Source organism: Galeopterus variegatus, unplaced genomic scaffold, assembly GCF_000696425.1.
Source record: "Galeopterus variegatus unplaced genomic scaffold, G_variegatus-3.0.2 Scaffold1890, whole genome shotgun sequence".
NCBI lineage: Eukaryota > Metazoa > Chordata > Mammalia > Dermoptera > Cynocephalidae > Galeopterus > Galeopterus variegatus.
Genome location: NW_007728001.1, coordinates 288,103 through 310,744, shown reverse-complemented (window position 1 = coordinate 310,744; position 22,642 = coordinate 288,103). Strand labels below are relative to the sequence as shown.

Sequence of the window (22,642 nt, the reverse complement as noted above, 5' to 3'; positions counted from 1 at the left end):
GCCCAGCCTTTTGTTGTTGTTGTTAGCTGGTTGGTACAGGGATCCAAACCCTTGGTGTTTGGAGGCACAAATTGTATGGTAGAGATTTCGCCAGAGAGATTTAATATTGAAGAATGGTATGATGCAGATGAAAAAAAAAAAAGTAAAAGTCTAACAAGATGGGCTGTTTTTATTCAAGGATGAGATAAATGCTAACGATTTATAAGTATATAATATAGCTATTTTTTTTCCTCAAATCTTATTAGTCAGATTTTTTTCGTAATTCCATCACTAATAGGGTCATCCAACTTTTTTGTTTCCTCTTAATGTTTTCTGTTCCTTTGCTTTTTCCACCCAAATCTATTCCTCACTCCTATATCCATTCATCATACTGATTTTCTGTAGTCTTATTTCCATTGTTATGAAGACTCTTGTGCTCCACTCTTGTCCCCTATTCTTTAATGTCTTCCAAATTTATTATCTAAATGATCATTTCCCTTGGGCTTCTTTGTTCCCAGTATGGCAGGCAAACTATGTTGCCTCCTCTATATGCCATAGAAACTGGTATAGACAGGTGAATGTATACAGAAACTCCTTTTAATTACTTGATTCAGTAATTAGTTCCAATTGGACAATAACTGTTATTGGTGAAGCAGACAGGAGCAGAGCAAGGCCACAACAACAGCTAATACAAAATCAGCTAACCTAAATTAATAGGTTTCTCTGATGTTTGTTAACAATTTCAAGAGTTAACCAAAATAAAATGTAACAGAAATCACCACTGTATAAGATGCACCAACAAAATTTGAAAGTTTGGCAGCCATATTTTATGGCAAGACAAATGCATAACATGTTAATCTAATTACTTATTCTTCAGAGGTTATTTAATGCCATTTTGTCCTTTTTTAGGTTGAATGATTTGACAACAAATTGCTTGGAATTATTGACTCAGAAGCTGAGCATCTCGACCTTCAGCAGAAATTGCTGCTGGAATACACCTACAGAGCTCTGGAGAGCACTGCAGTCCCTGCTGAGGAAGTGGCTGGTTCCAGCACAGGCATCTTTATTGGTGAGAGAGCAGTGAGTAAAAGCAAACAAAACAAAAAAACAGCAACACTTCTCAGACCTATCCAGCTTAGCTAGATGAAATGGTTTTGGTGTGTGGGGGTCATTTCAACTGTGATCACCAAGCATTTGCCTCCTACACTGTCCCGGTTAGAAAGTTATCTTGTCTGTATCTGTCTCCTCAGCATTCCAAAGGGTGACCTATGAAACTAATAAAGGCTCACTTGCTATAGTGACAGCTGAACAGAAAACTCTGACATTTCCTGATGCAGCCTGCAGTGAGAGTCAAAAACATTAACTGGCTCAGACATAGGAACCACATACCAGGCCTCTGGGTAAGTTGTAGAGATTTGATTGACCTTTTTGTTTTTGTATGAACCAGAGATACTCAAGGAGTCTATGCTAAGCCTACTCTGAGCTGCCTCATTCCTTGGTCAAATGCTATCTGGATCACCAAAGTATTCCTTAGAGTCATTTGAAATCTAAGATTTCCTATTCCCGGACTTCTGTAAAAATTAATTTTGGATCCACAGCAGACACCCTCTAAAAAGTTGTCACTTAGAATTCCCATGCCTATCGAAGGTTCAAATAACGCCCTGGTTGAGCTTTCCTGTACCCTCATTTAATAGTTATGCTAGTGGAATTAATAATGTATTAGGGAAATATTTGTTTTATTAAACAACTGAGATATGGATGCCTTAACAAATCCCTTAGCTAAAGCTCTCCAATTCCAATTGAAGGCTGTCACAAATGTTTTCTCCTTTGAAGAGTTACCAAGAAACTCATCAAACACTTCTCCACAACTGGTTCGTTCATTCTGTGGGATGTGTCTTCTCATGCATTCCACTGTAACTATTAAGGAAAAATGAAACTATATTGTAATTAAATTATGATTAGATCATGAGGGCCCAAGTGTATTGAAACCAATCTGCCCAGTATCTACTGGAGATCCATGGTCTGGGAGAACCACAGTAAGGAGACCATAAAGTTAAAACAGAAACATGTACTAAGAACCTACTTTATTCTAAGCATTGTAAGAGTTAGTGAGAAACAATACACATGGCATTTCTGTGTTGAGGGAGAGGGGTAATTTTATATTTAGTGGCACATTAAGGGGAAGCACAGAGGGCATGTGGAATCCTGTCGAGATGAGACTGGTAAGCCAGGGAGAGATGCACAGAAAGAAGTGATGTCAAAGCTGAAACTTAATGAATAGGAGTTAGCCAGTGAGAGAGGAGAAAATGGGGGAAAAAGTACATTCTAGAAAGAAGGCATAATGTATCAGGTAGGGCCCAATCAGGAGAGAAACTACTTAGTCATTTGAATAAGGAAAGTTTAATATGAAGAATTATTAACTATAACAGTAGATCAATTATAAAGGTGAAAAGAGAAATCTAAAGAATAGCTTAGTGTGAGATAATATCCAAAGTAGGAACAGATTAAAATGGGTGGCTCTTCAAGGCAGGGATTCAGACCCCATTGGAGAAGATGGGGGTGTCAAGGCCAGATCTGGTCTACAGTCATTGAGCAAGCAGGAAACACCCTTCAGGAGTACAGGGAGGGCTAGTCTGACAGATGGGCACATAGAGCTTGTAGGGACACAGGATGCCCACTTCCCAGCAGAGTGGTACAAAGCCTGGCAGGGGAGCAGGATCAGAAGCCTGGTCCCCAGGGCCATGGTAATCATGTGAGGGTGGATACTGGCTGGGGCTGGAGCTGCAAGTTGTCTGACAGACTGCATGTTCTGGGAGTGCACTGGTTGGGCAGAGCACTTCTGCTATTGGTGCAGAAGGAACAAGAAGAAACAAAACAGCAACTCATCAGAACCTTGGCCAGGTCCTTTCCTCAGTCTCCAGGCAGGCAGGAAAAAACCACTGGGATGTAGATGAAATGAGTTGGTAGTAAGGTACACAGAGGAAGTCAGACATACAGTGGAGTCAGACCTCTCTGCTCTCCAGTGGGCTGTAATCACACCTGTTTCAACGACATTTCAACCCCCCTCCCAAGTTTTCCCTTTCTTGGGTACTGTCCTTCAGCCCTAGGGTACCATTCAGAATTCTCTTTTCATCTTTATAATTACTCTCATATCACAGCTTAATAATTCTTTATATTAAACTTCCACTAAATTACTGTGTGGTTTCTATCTTCTGATGGGACCCAGATCAACACAAAGGCCACAGAGCTTCATTGTACAGATCTGTCTTTTAGAGACCCCAATGTGAAGAGTACAGTTGAAGTGTAGTCTCCAGCTGCTGCATTTTAGTGTCCATCATGATGCTCTCACCAAGGCCTTGCTTCTGCCAGGTTGCTTCCATCCAGGGCCTGAGCACAGATAGAATACTGAAGCCAAGCCATTTCTGTCTGACATAGGACTTCTCTAGAGGCACTCTCTTCGTGGAAAGTCACCATCAGAACCCCAGGGCCTGCACTAGCTGTCTCCCACTGGGGCTTTCCCTGAGATCCATACTGCAACTTTTCCCTACCACTGATATCACTAACACCATAGGGTCTACTGGATCTTATGGCCAGAACAACAGAGCTTCTTGAACGCAGTCTGGACCTACTGCATGCAGAATTCTGATCTGCTCCAGGCCCACTCAAATCTTGCATCCTTTAGTGTCACCAGGTATATGGACCCAAGAAGTGCTCCAAAGTATAGGACAGGTCTTCTCAACTTTGGTACTATTGACATATTGGGTCAGATAATTTTTTGTTGTGGGGGTGCTGTCCTGTGTGTGGTAGGATGTTTAGCAGCACTTCTGGCCTCTACCCACTAGATGCAAGTAGCATAATCAGTTGTGATAATCAAAAATGTCTCCAGACATTGCCAAATGTCCCCTGGGGAAAAGAATTGCTCCCTTTCCCCACTCATTGAGAATCACTAGTGTAAAATATGCTGTCTCTAGAACCCAAATAAGCCTACCAGTTGCTATGTTTCCTTCTTTGTGAAAAGGATTAAAGAGGAAACAGGGGTTTTTTTTCACTTTTGAGGGATTATCCTGATATGCCCCTGATGACTGAAGTGGCAGTTCATGTGTCTTACCAGGGCCTCCAGCATTATAGCCACTTATTGCTCAACCTGTCCAATCAGCATGATGTCATCAACAGAATAGATCAGTGTGATACTCTGGGGATGTTCAGGTGATCCAGATCTTTTCAGGAGATAATAAAATCACGAGGCAAAACTATAAATGAATGAGGTTTGTAATTGGAAAAGAATGAATATTCCAAATCCATGGTCACATACCATGTGTCTGAGGACTTATTAATCTGTTACGGCATCAGTACCACATCCAGAACAGCAGCTATGATTGGGGCTACTATTTGGTTGAGTTGAAAGTGTCTTCAGACATCCTTCAATATCTATCTAGCTGCTGAAGGGGCCAGACTAGTGAATCAATCAGAAACATGCTAGACATCACCTTTGCATCCTTTAGGTCTTCAGTGGTAGCACTATCCTCACCATCTCTCCTGGAGCTCAATATTGTTTTTGACTTATTCTCTTAACTGAGGGTGTGGAGACAGTTTTAGAGATTTCCACTTGGACTTTTATACAATGATTACTGTTTACCTCACAGGCCAAGTACCTCATATAGGGGTTACTCTACTGCTGTGTATATTAATTACAGTCATATACTCAAGAGATTCAGGAAATGACCACTGGCGAGTGTGCAGGACTTATAAACCACAGTTTCAATTTATTACCTGGTCTCCATAAACCCCCACTCTTAACAGGCTAGCTATAACGATATTTTGGGTCCCCAGGTATCAATGTCAACTCAGACCCTGTGTCCAACAGTCCTTGAACTATCTGGAAATTTCCCTTTCCCCATTGTAGAGCCATCTAAGTAATTACCTTTAGTCAGTCCTTTTGGAGAAAGACTGGGGGAATCATTATAATACATATTTGCCACGGTATTTTGTAAGGTCCTTCCTCCCAAGGATACATCTACCTCTTCAGTCAGTTGGGTCTGGATCTGAAAATTATTAAGGGATTGTGAGGTTTTATTGGGGCAACTAGCCTCATTCTCCTGCTCCTCCACTTTTGCCTTTTTCTGGTTGCAGATATTGAGCAGCACCCTTGTTTCCCAACTGTAGGGACGCAATACTTTTAACCATCTTCACAACTCCCTTGGCTTCCCCTCCAACCTTGATGTGCATTACTACTGGCCTTGGTGCGTTCCCTGGGCCCTCCCAAGAACTTAATCCTCTGTTGGGTCTTCTGGCCTCACATAATATATCCAGGCCAGCATGAAAACTTGCCTCAGCTTCTTTATTCCTCCTTCTGTCACCTGTGAAAGTATGATATAATAAAAGATGTTTGCTCTTTGTCCCTAGTTTCTGGCAGAGCTCCTAAAACCCTGGGTGATGGGGTATCTTCGTTATTTTTAATGTTATTTTGTTATTTATAATGAGCCCCTTGTGAAATAGAGCTCCCTACACCCTTAAATGGGAAAAGGAGATGAATAGACATTTGTCGAAGTGAAATAGAGCTCCCTACACCCTCATAACGTACGCTATCTGCTTCTGTAGAATTGCTTGCTTAACCTAAGTAACTCCATTTTACCCCCTCTGACCTGCAGACTACAATAGAGCTCCCTACACCCTCATAATGTACGCTATCTGCTTCTGTAGAAGTGCTTGCTTAACCTAAGTAACTCCATTTTACCACTTGTCTGACCTGACACAATGGCCTAGTTCCTGGAATTTACCATACCACTTGCCTCACCCCATCCCAGATGACCCCCCTGGCTGTGACTGCTTTTGATTCAATAACAGAGAATCCTGAGTGATATCAACACCATCTTGGGAAGGCACTGCTCCATTCCCATTGTCTGACTACATCTCCTTCTGCATGAGAAACCACTGACCTTCTCACAGAAACAAAAACCATTGCATAGAAACAGGAGCCATACACAGTGAACTATTACATGGGAACAGGAACCATACACAATGAAAAGTTGTATGCTTGATTGCTCTAACGGCTCATTCTTGGCTTCTGTAACCTAGCTCCCTAGCTTGCTTTGTGCACCTGGACAAACCTGTGTGCCAACGGGATGTGGTTTTTGCCTTTAAAAACCCCACAAGACCAAGGCCTGGGGCCGTTCTCCCTTGGTTGCTCTTTGAGAGACAGTCGCTGGCCAGCTGGAGTGAATAAACTGCCCTTTTCTGCATGAGTGGCATGTAAGTACATTCTTGCGAGGGTGTCTCACAACACTTTGACCATACTGAGGTATTCAGGGGAGGAGGGCCTACACAGATTCAGGAAGGGGCTAGTCACCAGAGAAACCAACCATGTGATTAAAATGTTGGTAGTTTCAGCCCTCTCCCCTTGAACCCTCACAATCTTCTGGAAGGGCAGAGGGACTGAAGATTGAGTTCAATCACATGGCCAACGATTTAATCAATCATGCCAGTGTAATGAAACCTTTGAGTAAAGAAAAAACACACACCGAAGTGTTTTTCCTTTACTCTTACTCAGTAACAATCAACACAGAAGACTGACTACTGTGACCACAGAAATTTTCCAGCAGATGCCAGCTGGGTGTCCTCCAACTCAATTCCACCACTATCTACCTGGAGATAGCATCAGATCCCACAGGTTGAGGGCTCATTCCCCAGACTGCCCTCATCCCCACCTTTTGTTTTTGTTTTTTCCCATCCCCACTTCTGATGCCAATTGTAAGCTACAGGTTGTTTTAACTGTGCTTCTGACTGGCTATAAATTGGGGCTCCCACTACACCCCTCCCTTTTGGGGTTCAACTGATTTGCTTGAAGGGCTCACAGAACTCAGGGAAACACTTATGTTTACTGGTTTATTATAAAGGATATTACAAAGGATACACATGAAGAGATGCATAGGGCGAGGTATGGGAGAAAGGGTACAGACCTTCTATGCCCTCCCTCTCCCCATTGCCAGCCTCCAGGAAGCTCCCTGAACCCTGTGCTCTTCGGTTTTTATGGAAGCTTTGCTATATAGGCATGACTAAAGCATAGACAACTGTGTAGAAATATGATTGAACAAAAAGGGTGTGATCCAACACTAACAGACTGGGTGGGGAAACTCAGCAAGTCCTGTTTGTTCAGATTCTTCTCGGCCTCTCTGTGCAGCATTCCTTCCTCCCGACTATGGGGCAGGACCCCTTCTCAAATGGGGACCTTAAGGACCTATAATCAGACAACGTAGGTCAGAGGATTTCTTTATGGCCAGCTCCAAAACACAAAGGCAGGGGAAGGTTAGAATAAGCCAGGAACTGTTAACAAAATCCAAAATACACATATAATATCATAAAACTCCACATAAAAACTCTGAAACACAAGGCTCAGTGAGCTTCCTGGTTGGCGAAACTATCAATGTGCTGAGAGGGTGGCGTACTTGGAGAAGGCATGGAAGCTTTGCCCTCACACCCTCAGGTGTTGGTGCCCTTCATCTCTTCATCTTTCATTTTTATTTTTTCCTTTTTTTTTTTTTTTGGCAGCTGGCCGGTACAGGTATCTGAACCCATGACCTTGGTGTTATAAGACTGTGCTCTAACCAACAAGCTACCTGGCCAGGCTCATTTGTAGCTTTATAATAAACCAGTAATAAGTATAGCACTTTTCTGAGTTTTGAGTCATTCTAGCAAATTACTGAATCTGAAGAGAACTCATGGAAGCACCCAAATTTGTAGCCAATTTGGATAGAAGCGCAGGTAGCCTGGGGACCCATTATTTGCAGCTGGTGTCCTATGTGACTAAGCCCCTTAACTGTGGGGTCCACACTAACTCTGGGTAGTTAGTCTCAATATCAAATTGAAATTTAGGACACTTAGTTGGTGTTGGGTCTTTCACTTCACTCAGTGTTGGCTACTGCTTTCTGATTCCTAAGATTGAACCTAGAAGTTTTCTCAAATCCCTGCGCCTCTGGCTAGAGTTAAATCCTGTGTCCCCAAAAAAGTGCTCCCCATCAATGAATTCTTGCTTACCCAGTTTTACATTCTGTCCCACTTAAACAAGCACCCTCAAAATCTAATCCCAGGGTTAATCGCCCTGGCTCATGCCTGTACATGCTAACTAGTTCTTGCAGCTCCTTTGGTATATAATGTCTTTCTTTTCTTATGAAGCCCAGCACATCCCTAGCCTGGTTATATTGAGATTTAACTCAAATTATTAGCCTGACAGCCAGGAGAGGAGGTGGGCGCAGCTCCTGAGGGGACACTTGTTGCCTTGTTGGAGAGAAGCCTCTGCTAGGTCTTCTAGCACAGGGGAAATGGTAGTACTTAGTGAAGATTGGGCTGGCTCTGCAATCCATAAGGATTTAGCATGTCTGCAGAACCAGCATCCTCAGGGGCATACATTGTGAGGTCCCCATCCCAGTTTAGAGTCCCAGGATTTCTCAGAGGCCCTGAACTTGGCATAGTATTCCTGTATACATGTCTTGGCTGTGCATTTAAACATCTATGGAGCTCCATATCACATCTTCAGATTGCTACTCAGCTGTTTCTGCTCTTCCATCGTAAGAGATTGGGGCTTCCTTGTGAACTGAAAAAGAGCCTCTCACTGTTAACCTTTACTACTTGTTCATCTCCCCGTTTCTTTTTTGTTTTTGTTTTTGGCAGCTGGCCAGTACAGGGATCAAACCCTGGACCTTCATGTTATCAGCTCCATGATCTAACCAACTGAGCTACCTGGCCAGCCCCTCCCTGTTTCTCATTTTGCCTCTGCAGAGTGAAGATACAACTTTGGAGTACCCAGACATCCTTTAAAAACAGTTTTATTGAGATTTAATTCAAATACAATTCACCAGTTTAAAGTGTTCAATTCAGTGGTTTTAGTATACTCACAGAATTGTGCAACTGTCACAATGAGTTTTAGAACATTTTCAGCACACCAAACAGGAACTCTATGCCTGTTAGCGGTCACTCCCCATTTCCTTCCAATACCCCAGCCTTAGGCAGCTACTAACCTACATTCTGTCTCAGCAGATTTGGACATTTCATATAAATGGAATCATCCGTGATCTTTTTTAACCAACTTCTTTCACTTAGCGTGTTTTCAAATTTCATCTGTTGTATTGGTTTCCTAGAGCTGCTGCAACAAATCAACACAAACTTGGTGGCTTGAAACAACAAAAATTTATTCTCACAGTTCTGGAGGCCAGTATTCTGAAATCATGTTGTCTGTAGGGCTACCCTTCCCCTAAAGGCTCTAGGGGAGAATTCTTCCTTGCCTTTTCCAGCTTCTCATGCTCCAGGCATTCCATGTGGCTGCATGGCTCTTCTCTCTACCTCTGTCTTCATATGGCTTCCTTCCCTTCCCCCTGTATTTCTCCTCTGTGTTTCTCTTATAAGGACACATTGGATTTAGAGCCCAGACAGTCCAGGATAATCTCATCTTGAGATCCTTAAGTACATCTTGTAAAGACCCTTTTTTCAAATAAGGTCACATGCAAGTTTCCAGGAGTGACAACATAGACATATCTTTGGGTGGGGAGACAACTTTCAACCCACTACATCCATGTGTAGCACCTATCAATACTTCATTCCTTTTTACAGCTGAATAACATTCCATTTCATGAACATGCCACATTTGTTTATCCAGCTTTCAGTTGATAGACATTTAGGCTGTTTCCACTTTTAGGTTATTATGAACAATGCTGCTATGAACATTTGTGTGGACATATGTTTTCACTTCTCATGGGTATATGCCTAGGAGTGGATCTACCATCTTTATGGCATGTTCCCTCCATATCTTTCAAATTCTCTCCACCAGGAACTTTTCCAAGGTCATCACCAGTGCATTTTTTAGCAGTTGGGCTACCACTTTGTGCCATACAGTATTTATGCCCCATCTGCCACTCATAATGATGTTCTATTTGCTTGTCAGCTGTGAGTGAGGCAGTCCTAAAACGTGTTTTCTCAGACCATTCCTGGCATCATTTGTGTTAGTTGAGTCCTTGAAGGACATGCCAGGTAGGACTAGATATACAGATTTACTGGGGGAAATGCCCATGAAAGGAAGGGGAGTGTGATAAGCAAAATAACAGTCCCCCAAAGATATTCACATCTGAACCTGTGAACATGTTATGTTCACATGATATTAAGGTTGCAGATTGAATTAAGGTCGCTAATCAGGAGTTGCCAAAATAAGGAGTTTATCCTGGGTTATCCAGGTAGATCCAGTGTAATTACAAGGGTCCTTTAAGTGTGTAAGAGGTAGGCAGACGTATCAGAGTGATGTGAGAAAGACTGGACAGGCCACTGGTGGCTCTGAAGATGGAAGGGGGCCATAGGCCAAGAGGTGCAGGTGGCTTCTAGAAGCTGAAAAGGACATGAAAATGGATTCTCTCTAGAGCCTCCAGAAAGGAATGCAGACCTGCTAACACTTTGATTTTAGCCCACTGAGACCTATTTCAGACTTCTGACCTCCAAAACTGTAAAATAAATGTGTGTTGTTTTAAGCCACTGATTTGTGGCAATTTGTTACAAGCAATTGTAGTAAACTATAACATGGAGGGAGCTAGAAAGAACTGGCAGAACCTTCAGACTGCCATACAAGTATGACTCCTGTTTAAGAGGTGAGGGGAAGGTTGCAAAGAGGATTGGGTAGAAAGAGTCTAAGTCTGCAGTACAGTTCTGAAGATGTTTCTGGCCAGGCCAATGGGGTGTCCCAGAGCCAAAGTCATCCATTAAATAAATCCTGCCTCTTTCAGGAATTGGCTTGTATTAGAATCCCTGTCATGCTAGTCAATGGCGGGGAGCAGTCTGCAGGAAGCATGGTCTTAGCACAAACACAAAAGTGGATCCAGAAGGGCAGCACCTGTGGCAATGTACCACGTGCCCCAAGTAAGTTCCCTGGTTTGATCAAAACTGTTAAAATCAAGACAGTCCCAGGACAACTGGGATGGTTGATCTCCCTATTCCTAGAACGAGCATTTTCATACCCAACATACCCCTCATCTCTGTGGCTCTCTCTGGGGACAGACTTCTACTTATGGCAGTTTACAGCTAGAAATTTTCCTCTCCATCTTCTTGGGAGCCTCTCTTCCCACCCTTCCCCATCTACCTACATCAGACCCCATCTGTAGCTACAAGATTCCTTAGGTAGACTGGGACATTTGGAACTTTTCTTTGTAACCCTCAAACATCAAAACTCAAAGATTAAGATTGCAAGTTAAATTTCTAGCTTGGTCTTTACTTTGACACTTTTCCCCTAAAGAATCCAGATCAACTCCTGTGTTCCTCACCTCCTACACCCATGAGGGGATGGAATACTGGATGGCAATGTGCCTACATTAGCCCTTTCCACAAGGGTCTTTGTCTCCTATAAGGGAAAAGCAAAGGCTGGTACTGAGTTCATTCTCACATGTTTATAGTCAGCCACTCAATGCACTTCCTAACTCCAATGGAAAAATAAGTGGGCATTCCTACTTTATATAGAGTCTTAAGCCTCTTTTATTTGTTCCCGAAACTGTGCCAAACATAGAATCTGTGGGGGGTTTTTTTGTCCTTTTTGAGACCGGCCGCACCGCGCTCAGCCAGTGAGCGCTGTGAGCGAACTGGTCATCCCTATATAGGATCCGAACCCGCGGCAGAAGCGCTGCTGCGCTCCCAGCGCCACACTCTCCCAAGTGCGCCACAGGCTCGGCCCCTAGAATCTGTGTTTTATAGGAAGTTGGTACCCATAGTTTGGTTATACCAATCCTCTTTGTGCCAAACTTTGAAAGAAAACTAAGTGGCTCCATCTCCAACCTGGGACCCAAGTGGGTCTAAGAAGTCCTCAGATGGGAAAGAGGTGGACAAAAACTTACCATTATCCTTAAGAACCTTGCATTTGAGTGGACCTATTTTAGGAAAATGAGGTATACCTGCATCCATGCTACTACCTTGTTTCATATTTATTTTTTACTTGTATCTTTTAAGTTTTCAACAATAATATATGTTGCTTTTGCATAAACATTAGAGATTTGTTTCTACTTAAAATAACAAAATAGCTTTAAATGTTTTAAGGAAAATTAACATAAACAGAATTTTCTATACTATATATTCAAATGTAAAATATATAATATAAAATATAATTATATTTAAATTATAAGATATAATTTTTATAACCACAAATGTAATTGTTCTTAGCCCATGGTCAGAATAAGCCTATCAGTGAACAACAATATAGAGGCCACGAACTTACTAAAATAACAGAAACCATACAAACCAAGGAGGATGATAAAATAAATGGTTTGGGGAAAATCAACTATTGAGAAGAACATGAATATATCTCACAACACATACACCAAAATAAGCTCCAGTTAGTAAATATGTTTAATTATTTTAATGAAACTATTACACTAAACATTATAGAAGAAAATGGAGATAAACATTTACCTTATTGATAAGTGATAGAAGATTTTTCAAACAAAATAATGGAAGTTACAAAAGAAAATATCAATACACTTGGCCACATAAAACTTGCGGCCAAATAAGCTTAGTAGGAAAAAGTAATATGCATGAATAATAAAACATTCTTGTGTCTACAATAAAAGAACTAATAAATGATCAAAGGATATAATAAGCTCATAAATTGACCATGAGTACCAGAAACTTTCTACTCTTACCTCATAGAGACGACAGTTCAACTTCACTATCTTGCTTCAAGACATTTTGCTCTCCAGTCCCGTGTCATAACTTAATTACTAGGACTCTGATATTCTCACCACCTTACAGGTCCATTCATTATGTGGATGACTGCACGTTATTAGTATTAGATGCACAGGAAATAGGAGATAGTTTGAAAGTCCTGTGAAAAATTTCTTTTCCCACTGTTTTATAATTTATGGCAGCCCTCTTATAAAACAAACCAGATTTACCCATTTTGATTCAAGAAATATTTTCTCAAAGTTAAACACAAATTCAAATACCACCTTGGTATCAGATGTAATTTACAGAATCAGTTCTTCCAATGAACAAAGGCTGTGGTGGAAAAACAAAATTTGTAATTAGGAGTAGTAAAATGCATAAGCTTTATAGTAACATCTCACTTTTAGAAATAGTGTTTTGTTTGGTTTTTGTAATAAAACCTTACCAATAGAGACATTCTTTTTAACTTCTATATATTTCTCTTTTGTTTCTTAAAAGAAAACCAACTCTTTTGTTTCTTCAAATTTTATATGAGAGGATTTTAGGACATTTTATGACATTATGAAGCAGCATTGTATTTAAGAATCTTAAAGTCAAATAAGGATGAAAAAGCATACAAAAAGTCTTATGTAGAGTGAGGACACAGGCAAGGACATGCCCTTGTGCCAACTTCCCAAAGAGGAAAAAAAAAACCTTTTAGTTACACAATAATCAAATGTATATGAAACTAGCTGTATAAATTCAAAAGAAGCCCATTTTCTTTGTGCTATAACAAGATAAACTGTTATTTTTCATCAATATAAAAAATAATGAGCCTTTTGGCATAGCAGAGCTAATACTGACACTTCAAAAGTAGAATTCTACTTGAGGTACAATGCTCCTACACGTGAACATTTTGTGACAGACTTTGCACTGCTTGATTTACAAATTTATTATAGTCATTCAGTCATTTCATATATTTGGCTGTAGTTCGTTTTGATTCCTTTTTAGGTAACTGGGATTACTTCAAAATAAATTAAGAGCAGTCTTTTTCTTATTCTTGGAAATCCTGTAACAATCAGTTTCTTGAATTGCCTCTATAATTTTTCTCTTCTTCCTCCATCTTCTCCTACTTCTGCCTCTTTTATCATCTGGTTCATAATTTCTAGGAGAATTATATGGAAGCTATTAGCATCTTAGGTTTAAGAACTAGTTCTTAACATGCCTCAGGATTCATTATAGTGACGAAATTTGAGGTTAGAATCTAAAATCATTTCTGTAGAAAAGAGGAAGCAGGAAAGATAAGCACATTTAAGTGAAATGTATCCACTTACACACAGTTCTTCACTGAGACAAGGCAACTAGAGAGAGGCTCTTGCTAGACATCTCTTTCCCGCAGAGCCCACATGATCCATACATTTTTGTATAGTAACTATTCTTATTTAAATATGGGCCTTACTCCCATCTATTCAAAATATCCCCATTTGATTTGATCATTTGGTAGGTTCACAGGACAAAAAGAGAAAAATGAGAATTGGAAAATGGGAAAGATGAGGTTATTTTTTCACTTCTTTATAACATGAAGTACTCGATTTCATTATTTTTAGTTCCAAAAAAAGTCTGCATCTGATTGCTAATGGTATATCAGTTCTAAAAAACTCTGTTAGGTGTCCAGTAAACAAACCCAGAAAAAATGCTTACTTTCTTCCTAAGGGAAAGCAAGAACATGATCCCTATCACATAATTAATGGAATCTGTGGCTTTTAATGGTGCAACCCTGGTGTGCAAAGAATTTGACATGGATGTGATTAATAAGTATAAGTCTTTAAATATGATGGATTCAGTTTAACTCCTTCTACATCTGCCCCACTCCCTATAAGTCTATCAACATCCTCTTCTAGTCCTACAGTTAAGTGTGAAATCTTCCAGCATTAAGAAATACGTAGATAAAAGACACAACTTTGTGTCCTGAGAGGCTGAATTTTAAGGGACTTTCATTAATAACAAATTTATGCAATACATGATTTAGAATCTGAATGGCTGCAACTGGTTAATCAAATATAAAGTACATACATCTTGTATGAAATCAACCCAGAATACCATAAAGAATTTCATATGTTAGCGATCTTAAATTTATCTTTTTATTCAATTGACAGATCCTTTTAGGTACTGTGTTAGTCTGGCTCGCAATCCTATCTTGTATTTTTTTCTCTTCTTAAAAAGAAATCAGATTTTCCTCTACAAGATGACATTCCATCAGTCTTTTAAAAGATATCTCCTTTACTGTGATATTCACTAAGATATTTTCTGAGATGAAAAGTCATTTAATACTCCTATTCTCTATAGCATTATTTTTACCCTCTAAAGAGTCTGGTCCATCTGTTCCAGTGCTCTGCCTGATGGTAAGGGAATTAGGATAATTAATCTACTGAATACCTATTAAAATGTATTAGGGGGCCGGCCCGGTGGCGCACTGGATAGTGCCCCGCTTGGGAAGCGCGGCAGTGCTCCCGCCCGAGGGTTCGGATCCCACATACAGACCGGTTCCCGCTCACTGGCTGAGCGAGGCGCGGGAGCAACGCCGAGGGTTGCGATCCCGTTGCCGGTCCCCGGTCCGGTACGGGGGCAACACTGAGGGTTGCGATCCGTTGCCGGACACGGAAAAAGCAAAAAAAAAAAAAAAAAAAATGTATTAGGTACCTACATATAAAGCACTCCATTTAGTCCTACAGATACAAAGGTGTTCTCAATTTACCAGGTGAGAGAAGGCAGACATAGAAACAGTAGATTAGAGAACAGCTTATTACCAAAGTATAAGTCAAATGCTATGGAGAAACAGAGATAGCAGTTGGAAATACATACTAAATAGAAGGATGGAGGAAAAGACTAAGAAGTCATGAGCATACAGACGATACAGATATATAGAGAGAAGCTAAAAGAACCAAGGATATAACCTCAGAGTTCAACAACATGAAAGGGAGAGCAAAGAATAAGGACATCACAAGGTAATTTCTGAATTTTAACATAATCACATAGAAATACTTTAAATAGAATAAACAGGGAAATAAAAGTTCTAATCAATTAAAAGCAGTCACTAGAAAGGGTTTATTTCTTATCCCAATTATTAATTTAGCAATAGTATAGATAATTCTACTAAATCCCTGGATTAGTTCTTTCAGTACTAACAATACTAATTTTAATAATGATTACTGAAAAATAACTAAATTGTATAGGAATTTTAAGGAGAAAGACTAAGCCATATAGTGCAATCAAAAATCTTATCAAAAAAATAAGACATCACTTGGTAGAGCACTGTGCTGATAACACCAAGGTCAAGGGTTCAAATCCCCTTACTGGCCAGACGCCAACAACAACAAAAGAAAACAGAAGCTTTGTTAAAAATAATAAACTTAAAGGTGATATATATTCACACACATCTCATACATGATTGTTGTGATTGAGAGTACACAATCAAATATTTTAGATTTTGGAAAATCATATGAATGGAATTATACCAACAAAGAAGTGTTCAAACAAAAATCTGTTAATATATTTATCTACTATTTTTGACTCATGGGATGTAATCAGAAAGCTACACCACCTTCCACTATCACTTTTAAATTAAATACTCACATGGAGCTGGCCAGTTAACTCAGTTGGTTAGAGTGCGGTGCTGATAATTACTCAAAAAGTTGTTCTCCTGCACCAGGTTAAAAACATGATTCTCAAGTAAGAAGTCTTACAGCTGCTTTAATTCACAAAGCACTGAAACAGAATGTCCGATCCTATATAATTATAAAAATGGCCCAAAGTCAGAGTTAATCAGCTAGGGCATACTACAGGCTGGGTACTTGCAGTAAAAGTGGAAGGCAGGCGTGGTCTTTTTCTTCTTCCCTGCCTAATTCCTCCCTCAGTTGCTTAGTTATGGTTTCTGACTCTGCCAGGGTCAAAACTGTAGAGGGTGGTAGACTTCTTACCTCTCTGATACTATTGTGAGATGATTTGGGGCAGTCTGGATGTAGCAGTTACTTTAAAGCTGACTCTCTCTGGGGCACTTCTGTGCTCATAGCTGTTCTCTCCTGCAATTGCCTTGACCTGAGTGAATGAACTCCATTCTGGCAACCTTTCTTTCCTCTATCTCCTAAGGAATCCAGAGATCTACTTTAATGGCCTGTTCACACCTTTAATAGGTGGTTCCTATGGGATATAAAATGGAAACCCCCCCTCCCCCATAACGGTTCACTTTCTTTCATGATTGACAACAGCTGGTCCTCTGTATACACACAAGCATTCTTTGCCAGAACAAATGCTAGAGTGTAAACCAGTCTCAACACAGTAGCAATTCTTCTCCCTTTCTCAGCCAAGGAAGCTCACCAGACCTCTCAGGCTCCAGATTTTCTGGTTATTAGTCAAACACTGCTTCTAGAAGTTCAGAAGATTCAAGCTCACCAAAGTAGATTTTATATGAGAAATAAGCACAATTCCACCGTCCCTGTTAGGCAGCTTTTTTTTTTTCCCGTGAAATGCACTCCCAAATTCATAACAGATTAGCTACTCATTATATTGCCATGCTGATGCAAGACTGATAGTTCAGAAAACAACATAGCACTTACATATAACTCAATTAAGTTTAAGAAATATGCTCATAACTAGCTGGATTGAAGTAACTCGATATTTACTTTAAAATGAATATGAACAAAAATAAAGAGTATCTAAAAATAAAACATGTATCAGTAACTAAAAATAATAGTAATATAGATAACAGGTGAAATTTTGGCATTCTGATTGCTTTGAATGGAGAGCTTTGCAAAGTTTACAAGTCTTCTCTAAGTCCACTATTACTAAAAATTGCTTTGGTTGGAGTGAATTTCAAAATAAGTCAAGGGAGATTCACTTTTAGCATGATGGAGTGAGGAAGTCGACAAATCTTTTCCCCATTAAAAAAACAACTCTAGTCAAGGGTTAGGATCTATGAACCAGCCAGCTGTCAAAAAAAACCCAGAAAGTATAAATCTGGACAAAATTGTCAAAAATAATCATCTCAGCACTCTGGACATCAAGGGAAGACCCACAACAAACTAAAAAGCATTTATTCATGAAGACCGACAGGTAAGACCACCACAAGTCTGTGGTGGTCTCCCCTGCCCAGCTGCTCCTATTCCATGCCAGCCATATAGGTGCAGCAGTTTTACCAGGATGAGGGAAGACCCTGAAAATAAAGCTTGATCCGACTGCCAGAAGGGACTAACGTGACTTGTTAAAGTTGTGATCTCAGTGATAAGCAGTTCACTAGCCTGAGGTTGCAGTCCTGTTTGGGGCAAACATCAGATGGAGTAGGTAGGTACTTGAGACAGCCACAGGAGCTTGAAAAGCACTCCACATATTCCAGGCTTACTGCAGGCATGCAGAGCAGAAAACACTCAAGACACCACACATTCCTGGTCGCCAAAGCTTTCCCACATGCACAAAGAAGAAGCAAAAAAGCCCAGTAGAAATCAAAAGCCAGGGCAGACTTGAATGTACTTGCCCAACCACAAACAGATCCATCAGCAGAATGGAGGCCTGACTGACTCCAAGGGTTTGAGCACAACCTCTGGCCAATCTTGAGCTAACTGCTAAACTGTGCAGACACAGCAGCCAACTCCAGGACTCCAGACTTAAAAAATAAAAACAAAAAAGCCCTAAGCAGAGACATCAGTGGCTGTGCACATTACACTAGAGACAGACTTCACAGATTTAGTGAAGACAAATTACTAAAACAAAAGAACAACCCTCTGGGGGGAAAATCAGAATTCAAACTTGTTACATTCTATTATCTGAAATTCAACAAGAGTACAAGGCATGCAAAGAAATAAAACAATGTGACCCTTAACTAAGGAAGAAAAGCATTCAATAGAGACTACCTGAGTATACCCAGATGTTGGACTTAGCAAAGACTTTAAAAAAACTAATGTAAGTCATACTTATAGAATTAAAGAAAACTAATAACAATGATCCAAGGAACAAAGAATATTAATAAAGAGATATAAAATATATGAAAGAAACAAATGGAGACCTGAAAAATACAATATCTGAAATGAAAACTTCAGTAGATGAGATGGCAGAAGAATATGTGAACATGAAGAGAAGTCAACAGAAATTATTTAACCTGAAGAACAGAGGGAGGACTAAGATGGAAGGAAATGAACAGAGCCAGACAGCAGGACAACATCAAATGCAACAACACATGTGTGTAAGGGGAATCACAGAAGGAAAAAAAGAGAAAGAGAAGAGCAGAAAAATATTTGAAGAAATAATGGCCAAAAATTTCTTAAATTTGTTGAAAGACATTAATCTACACGTCCAAGAAGTTCAATAAACTCCAAGTATGATAAATACAAACTCATACCTAAAAACATCAAAATCATAGAGTGGTGCTAACACCAAGGTCCAGGATTCAATCACTGTACCAGCCAATAACCAAGAACAAAACAAAACAAAACAAAACAAAATCATAGTCCAACTGTTAAAAGCCAAGGCCAAGAAAAAAATCTTGAAAGCAGTAAGGAAAAGCAATATAACATATAAAGACCAAAAAATGATTTAACAGCTGACCTTTCACCAAAAATAATGGAAATCAGAGTGCACTGAAATGACATTTTTGAAGAGACTCTAAGAAAAAATTGTCAAGCATGAATTTTACATCCAGCAAAACTACCCTTAATAAACAAAGGCAAAAATAGGCATCCCAGATAAAGATTGAGGATATAAGATTTTATAAAGCAGAAGTTATATCGGTGTACTATTGACTTCATAACATGTATAGATGTAATATATATGACAAAAAGAAGAGGAGAGGAAAAGGGAATATATATTGGAACAAAGTTCCTACATTTTATCATAATTAAGTTTGTATTTTTTTTAAGTTTGTATTATTTTGAGTAGATTGTGGTAAGATGCCTATTGTCATTCCTACAGGAAACACTAAGATATAACTAAAAAAATATAGCAGAAAATCAGAGGAATTAAAATGGTATTAAAAAAATGGGACAAAAGGAACCGAAATCTCTTAATATAACAAAAACAAACTGGCAAAAGGCAGGTATAAATCCAGCTATTATCAAAAATATTAAATGAATGAACTGAGCACCCCACTGAAATGGCAGAGATTGTTAAACTGGATAAAAAAAAAAATCATAATCCATATGATAAAGGACATGCATTCAGAATAAATGATCTCTTATAACTCATAGTGAGAAGACAAACAACCCGACTAAAAAAGAGGGGAAAAGATCTGAATAGACATTTCTCCAAAGATATATAAATGGCCAATAAGCATGAGAGAAGATGCTCAACATCATTAGTCATTAGGAAAATGCAAATTAAATCCAAAATGATTTAATATGGATGAGATTAATATGTATCTGAGTGTATGAGATACCACTTCATATACACTGGATTGGCCATAAGCAAAAAGGCAAACTATAAGAAGTACTGTAAAAGATGTAGAGAAACTATAATCCTCATACATTGCTGGTTAGGACATAAAATTGTATATTCACTTTGAAAACAGTTCATCAGCTTCTTAAACATTTAACCACAAACTAGCGTGATGGAATTTTTTGGGGTGATGGAAATGTTCTAAAACCTGATGATTAACACAAAAAAATCTTTGAATTGTACACTTACAATGGGTGAATTTTATAGTATATAAATTGTACCTCAATAAATCTATAATAAAAGATTTAGGTCAGACTTGATAAGACAGGTAAGACTTTATCACTGCTTTATATTATGTATGTATGCATGTATGAATCAGTAGTCTTCAAGAAGTTCATGGGAAGATTCATAGTATCTTTTAATGACATTTTTCCACAAACTTTTTGAAGTACACTTGCATATACGGAGAGAGAGAGAGAGAAAAGGGATTGGGGCAATTAAAAAATGGGGGAAAAGGAAACAATTGGTGAATCTCGATTAAGGGGATATGGGAGTTTCTTATACTATTCTAGCAACATTTCTGTCAGTTTGGAATTACATCAAAATTTAAGATTACCTTAAAAAGTCAAGAATATCATGTAACGAGCTCCCTCTTACTATATCTATCTTCAATGAAGAACATATACAGCTTAAGTTATCAGAAAATTGTGGGTAATTTTAATAAAATCACTTCAAGAATATAATTTGGTTGTAAAACCAATACAATATGCTCTAAGTTTTCTATTAAGTTAAATAAAAATTCATCTTAAAATCCCATAACATGTTCATATCCACAAAATCTGAATGAAAAGTAAACATACCTTTCCATTTCTGACCCAGGGTAATTCAAAAGTTCACTTTGAACAGGACTGAGCTTTTGGTTTAATTTTGCTTTTGAGATCAAGCATAATTGTATAGTTATTCAGAATGAGCTTTGTTACTTGTTTAACAAAATACTGCTGCTCTGAAATAAATTTCATTAGTCAAAGTGATAGTAATATTAAAAAAAGGAAGGGCCGCCCGGTGGCGCACTCGGTAGTGCGGCGCTTGTGAGCACGGCGGCGCTCCTGCCGAGGGTTCGGATCCCATATAGAGACCGGTCCGCTCACTGGTTGAGCGCGGTGCGGGAGCGACACCAAGGGTTGCGATCCCGTTGCCAGTCGCAGTACGGGCGCGACACTGAGGGTTGCGATCCCGTTACCGGTCACGAAAAAAGACAAAAGGGGGGAAAAAAAAAGGAAGATGAAAATGCATGCTGCACTTTTAAAAACTTATAATCATTTAAATTCTGATTGTATGTTTACAATTCTCTACTCTTAAGATTTTTAAAAAACTATTTTATATATGGTCAATCTGGGGCATAATTAAATGCATCTTAATGACTTTTTCACTGATGTACATAGAAATATGATTTACCAACAACCAAATAGCATGATTTCTTTATCAAAGACAAATTGTATTGTCAAGAGATAAAGATAATCCTTCAACAATTTTAGCTTACAAATTAAAAATACATCCCAGGAGCTAAAGGCACAATTTTTATTCACATCTAAGAGTAACCAACCATAAAATTATTACTTACTTTCACCTTATTAACAATTGACATTTCTCAAACCAGCTGTTTTCAGTCCTGATAGTCCTTTATTTTTTAAATATGTATGCTATGGTTTGCTGATTTGCAATAGGTGTCATCATGAGAATAACCAAAATTAGATAAATGTGACAAAATATCAACAAAGTGTTTCACATCCTCGAATAATACCAAGACAAGAACAGGGGAAAAGTGTTGCAAAAAGAGACTACTTCAATGCTACTTATATTCCTGCAATAAAACCAGCAATGCATCCATATAAAGAGAGTTATCATCTCACTTCCAATTTCTTTCCCTCAAGAACAATTTGAATCTCTTTGGCATCCAAAGTCTCATAGGTCAATAAAGCTTCTGCTAGATTCTTATGCTCTTTTGCATGAGTTTTCAAGATATGTTTTGCTCGTTCATATGAGTCCTGAAATAGAAAAGCAGATATATAAGAAACAGAAAAATGTAGGGGAAGCAAAAACCATAGTCAGTGGGAAAAGAAATAAAACCTTTATGTACCCTAAAAAATGTGAAATCTGTTGATTCATATTTATAAAAATTAAAGCACTTAAAAACTTGGTTCTAGAGTATAGGTAGTTTGTGCACAACATAAATGGTAAGGAAAAGAGAATAAATATTCTGGGACAGCAGACGCCTCCTCTTCTAAAACACTTTCTAAAGTTTCCATTATAAAAACTTTCCATATCGGGCCGGCCCGGTGGCGCACTGGATAGTGCGCCGCTTGGGAAGCGCGGCGGCGCTCCCGCCCGAGGGTTCAGATCCCACGTACAGACCGGTTCCCGCTCACTGGCTGAGCGAGGCACGGGAGCAACGCCGAGGTTTGCAATCCCGTTGCCGGTCCCCGGTCCGGTACAGGGGCAACACTGAGGGTTGCGATCCGTTGCCGGACACGGAAAAAAGACAAAAGACAAAAAAAAAAAAAAAAAAAAAAAAAAAAAATTTCCAATT

General features: G+C 39.2%; 1 protein-coding gene across 1 annotated transcript in view; it reads right to left on the bottom strand.

The window, feature by feature from the left end:
* Positions 1-21,619: 21,619 nt before the first annotated feature.
* Positions 21,620-22,642, bottom strand: part of YME1L1 (YME1-like 1 ATPase) — a 37,886-nt gene continuing 36,863 nt past the window's right edge. The window contains exon 19 of the mRNA XM_008579464.1: positions 21,620-22,100. Within this exon, the coding sequence (XP_008577686.1) occupies positions 21,957-22,100 (144 nt within the window). The 3' untranslated portion in view covers positions 21,620-21,956. The remainder of the gene's footprint in view (positions 22,101-22,642) is intronic.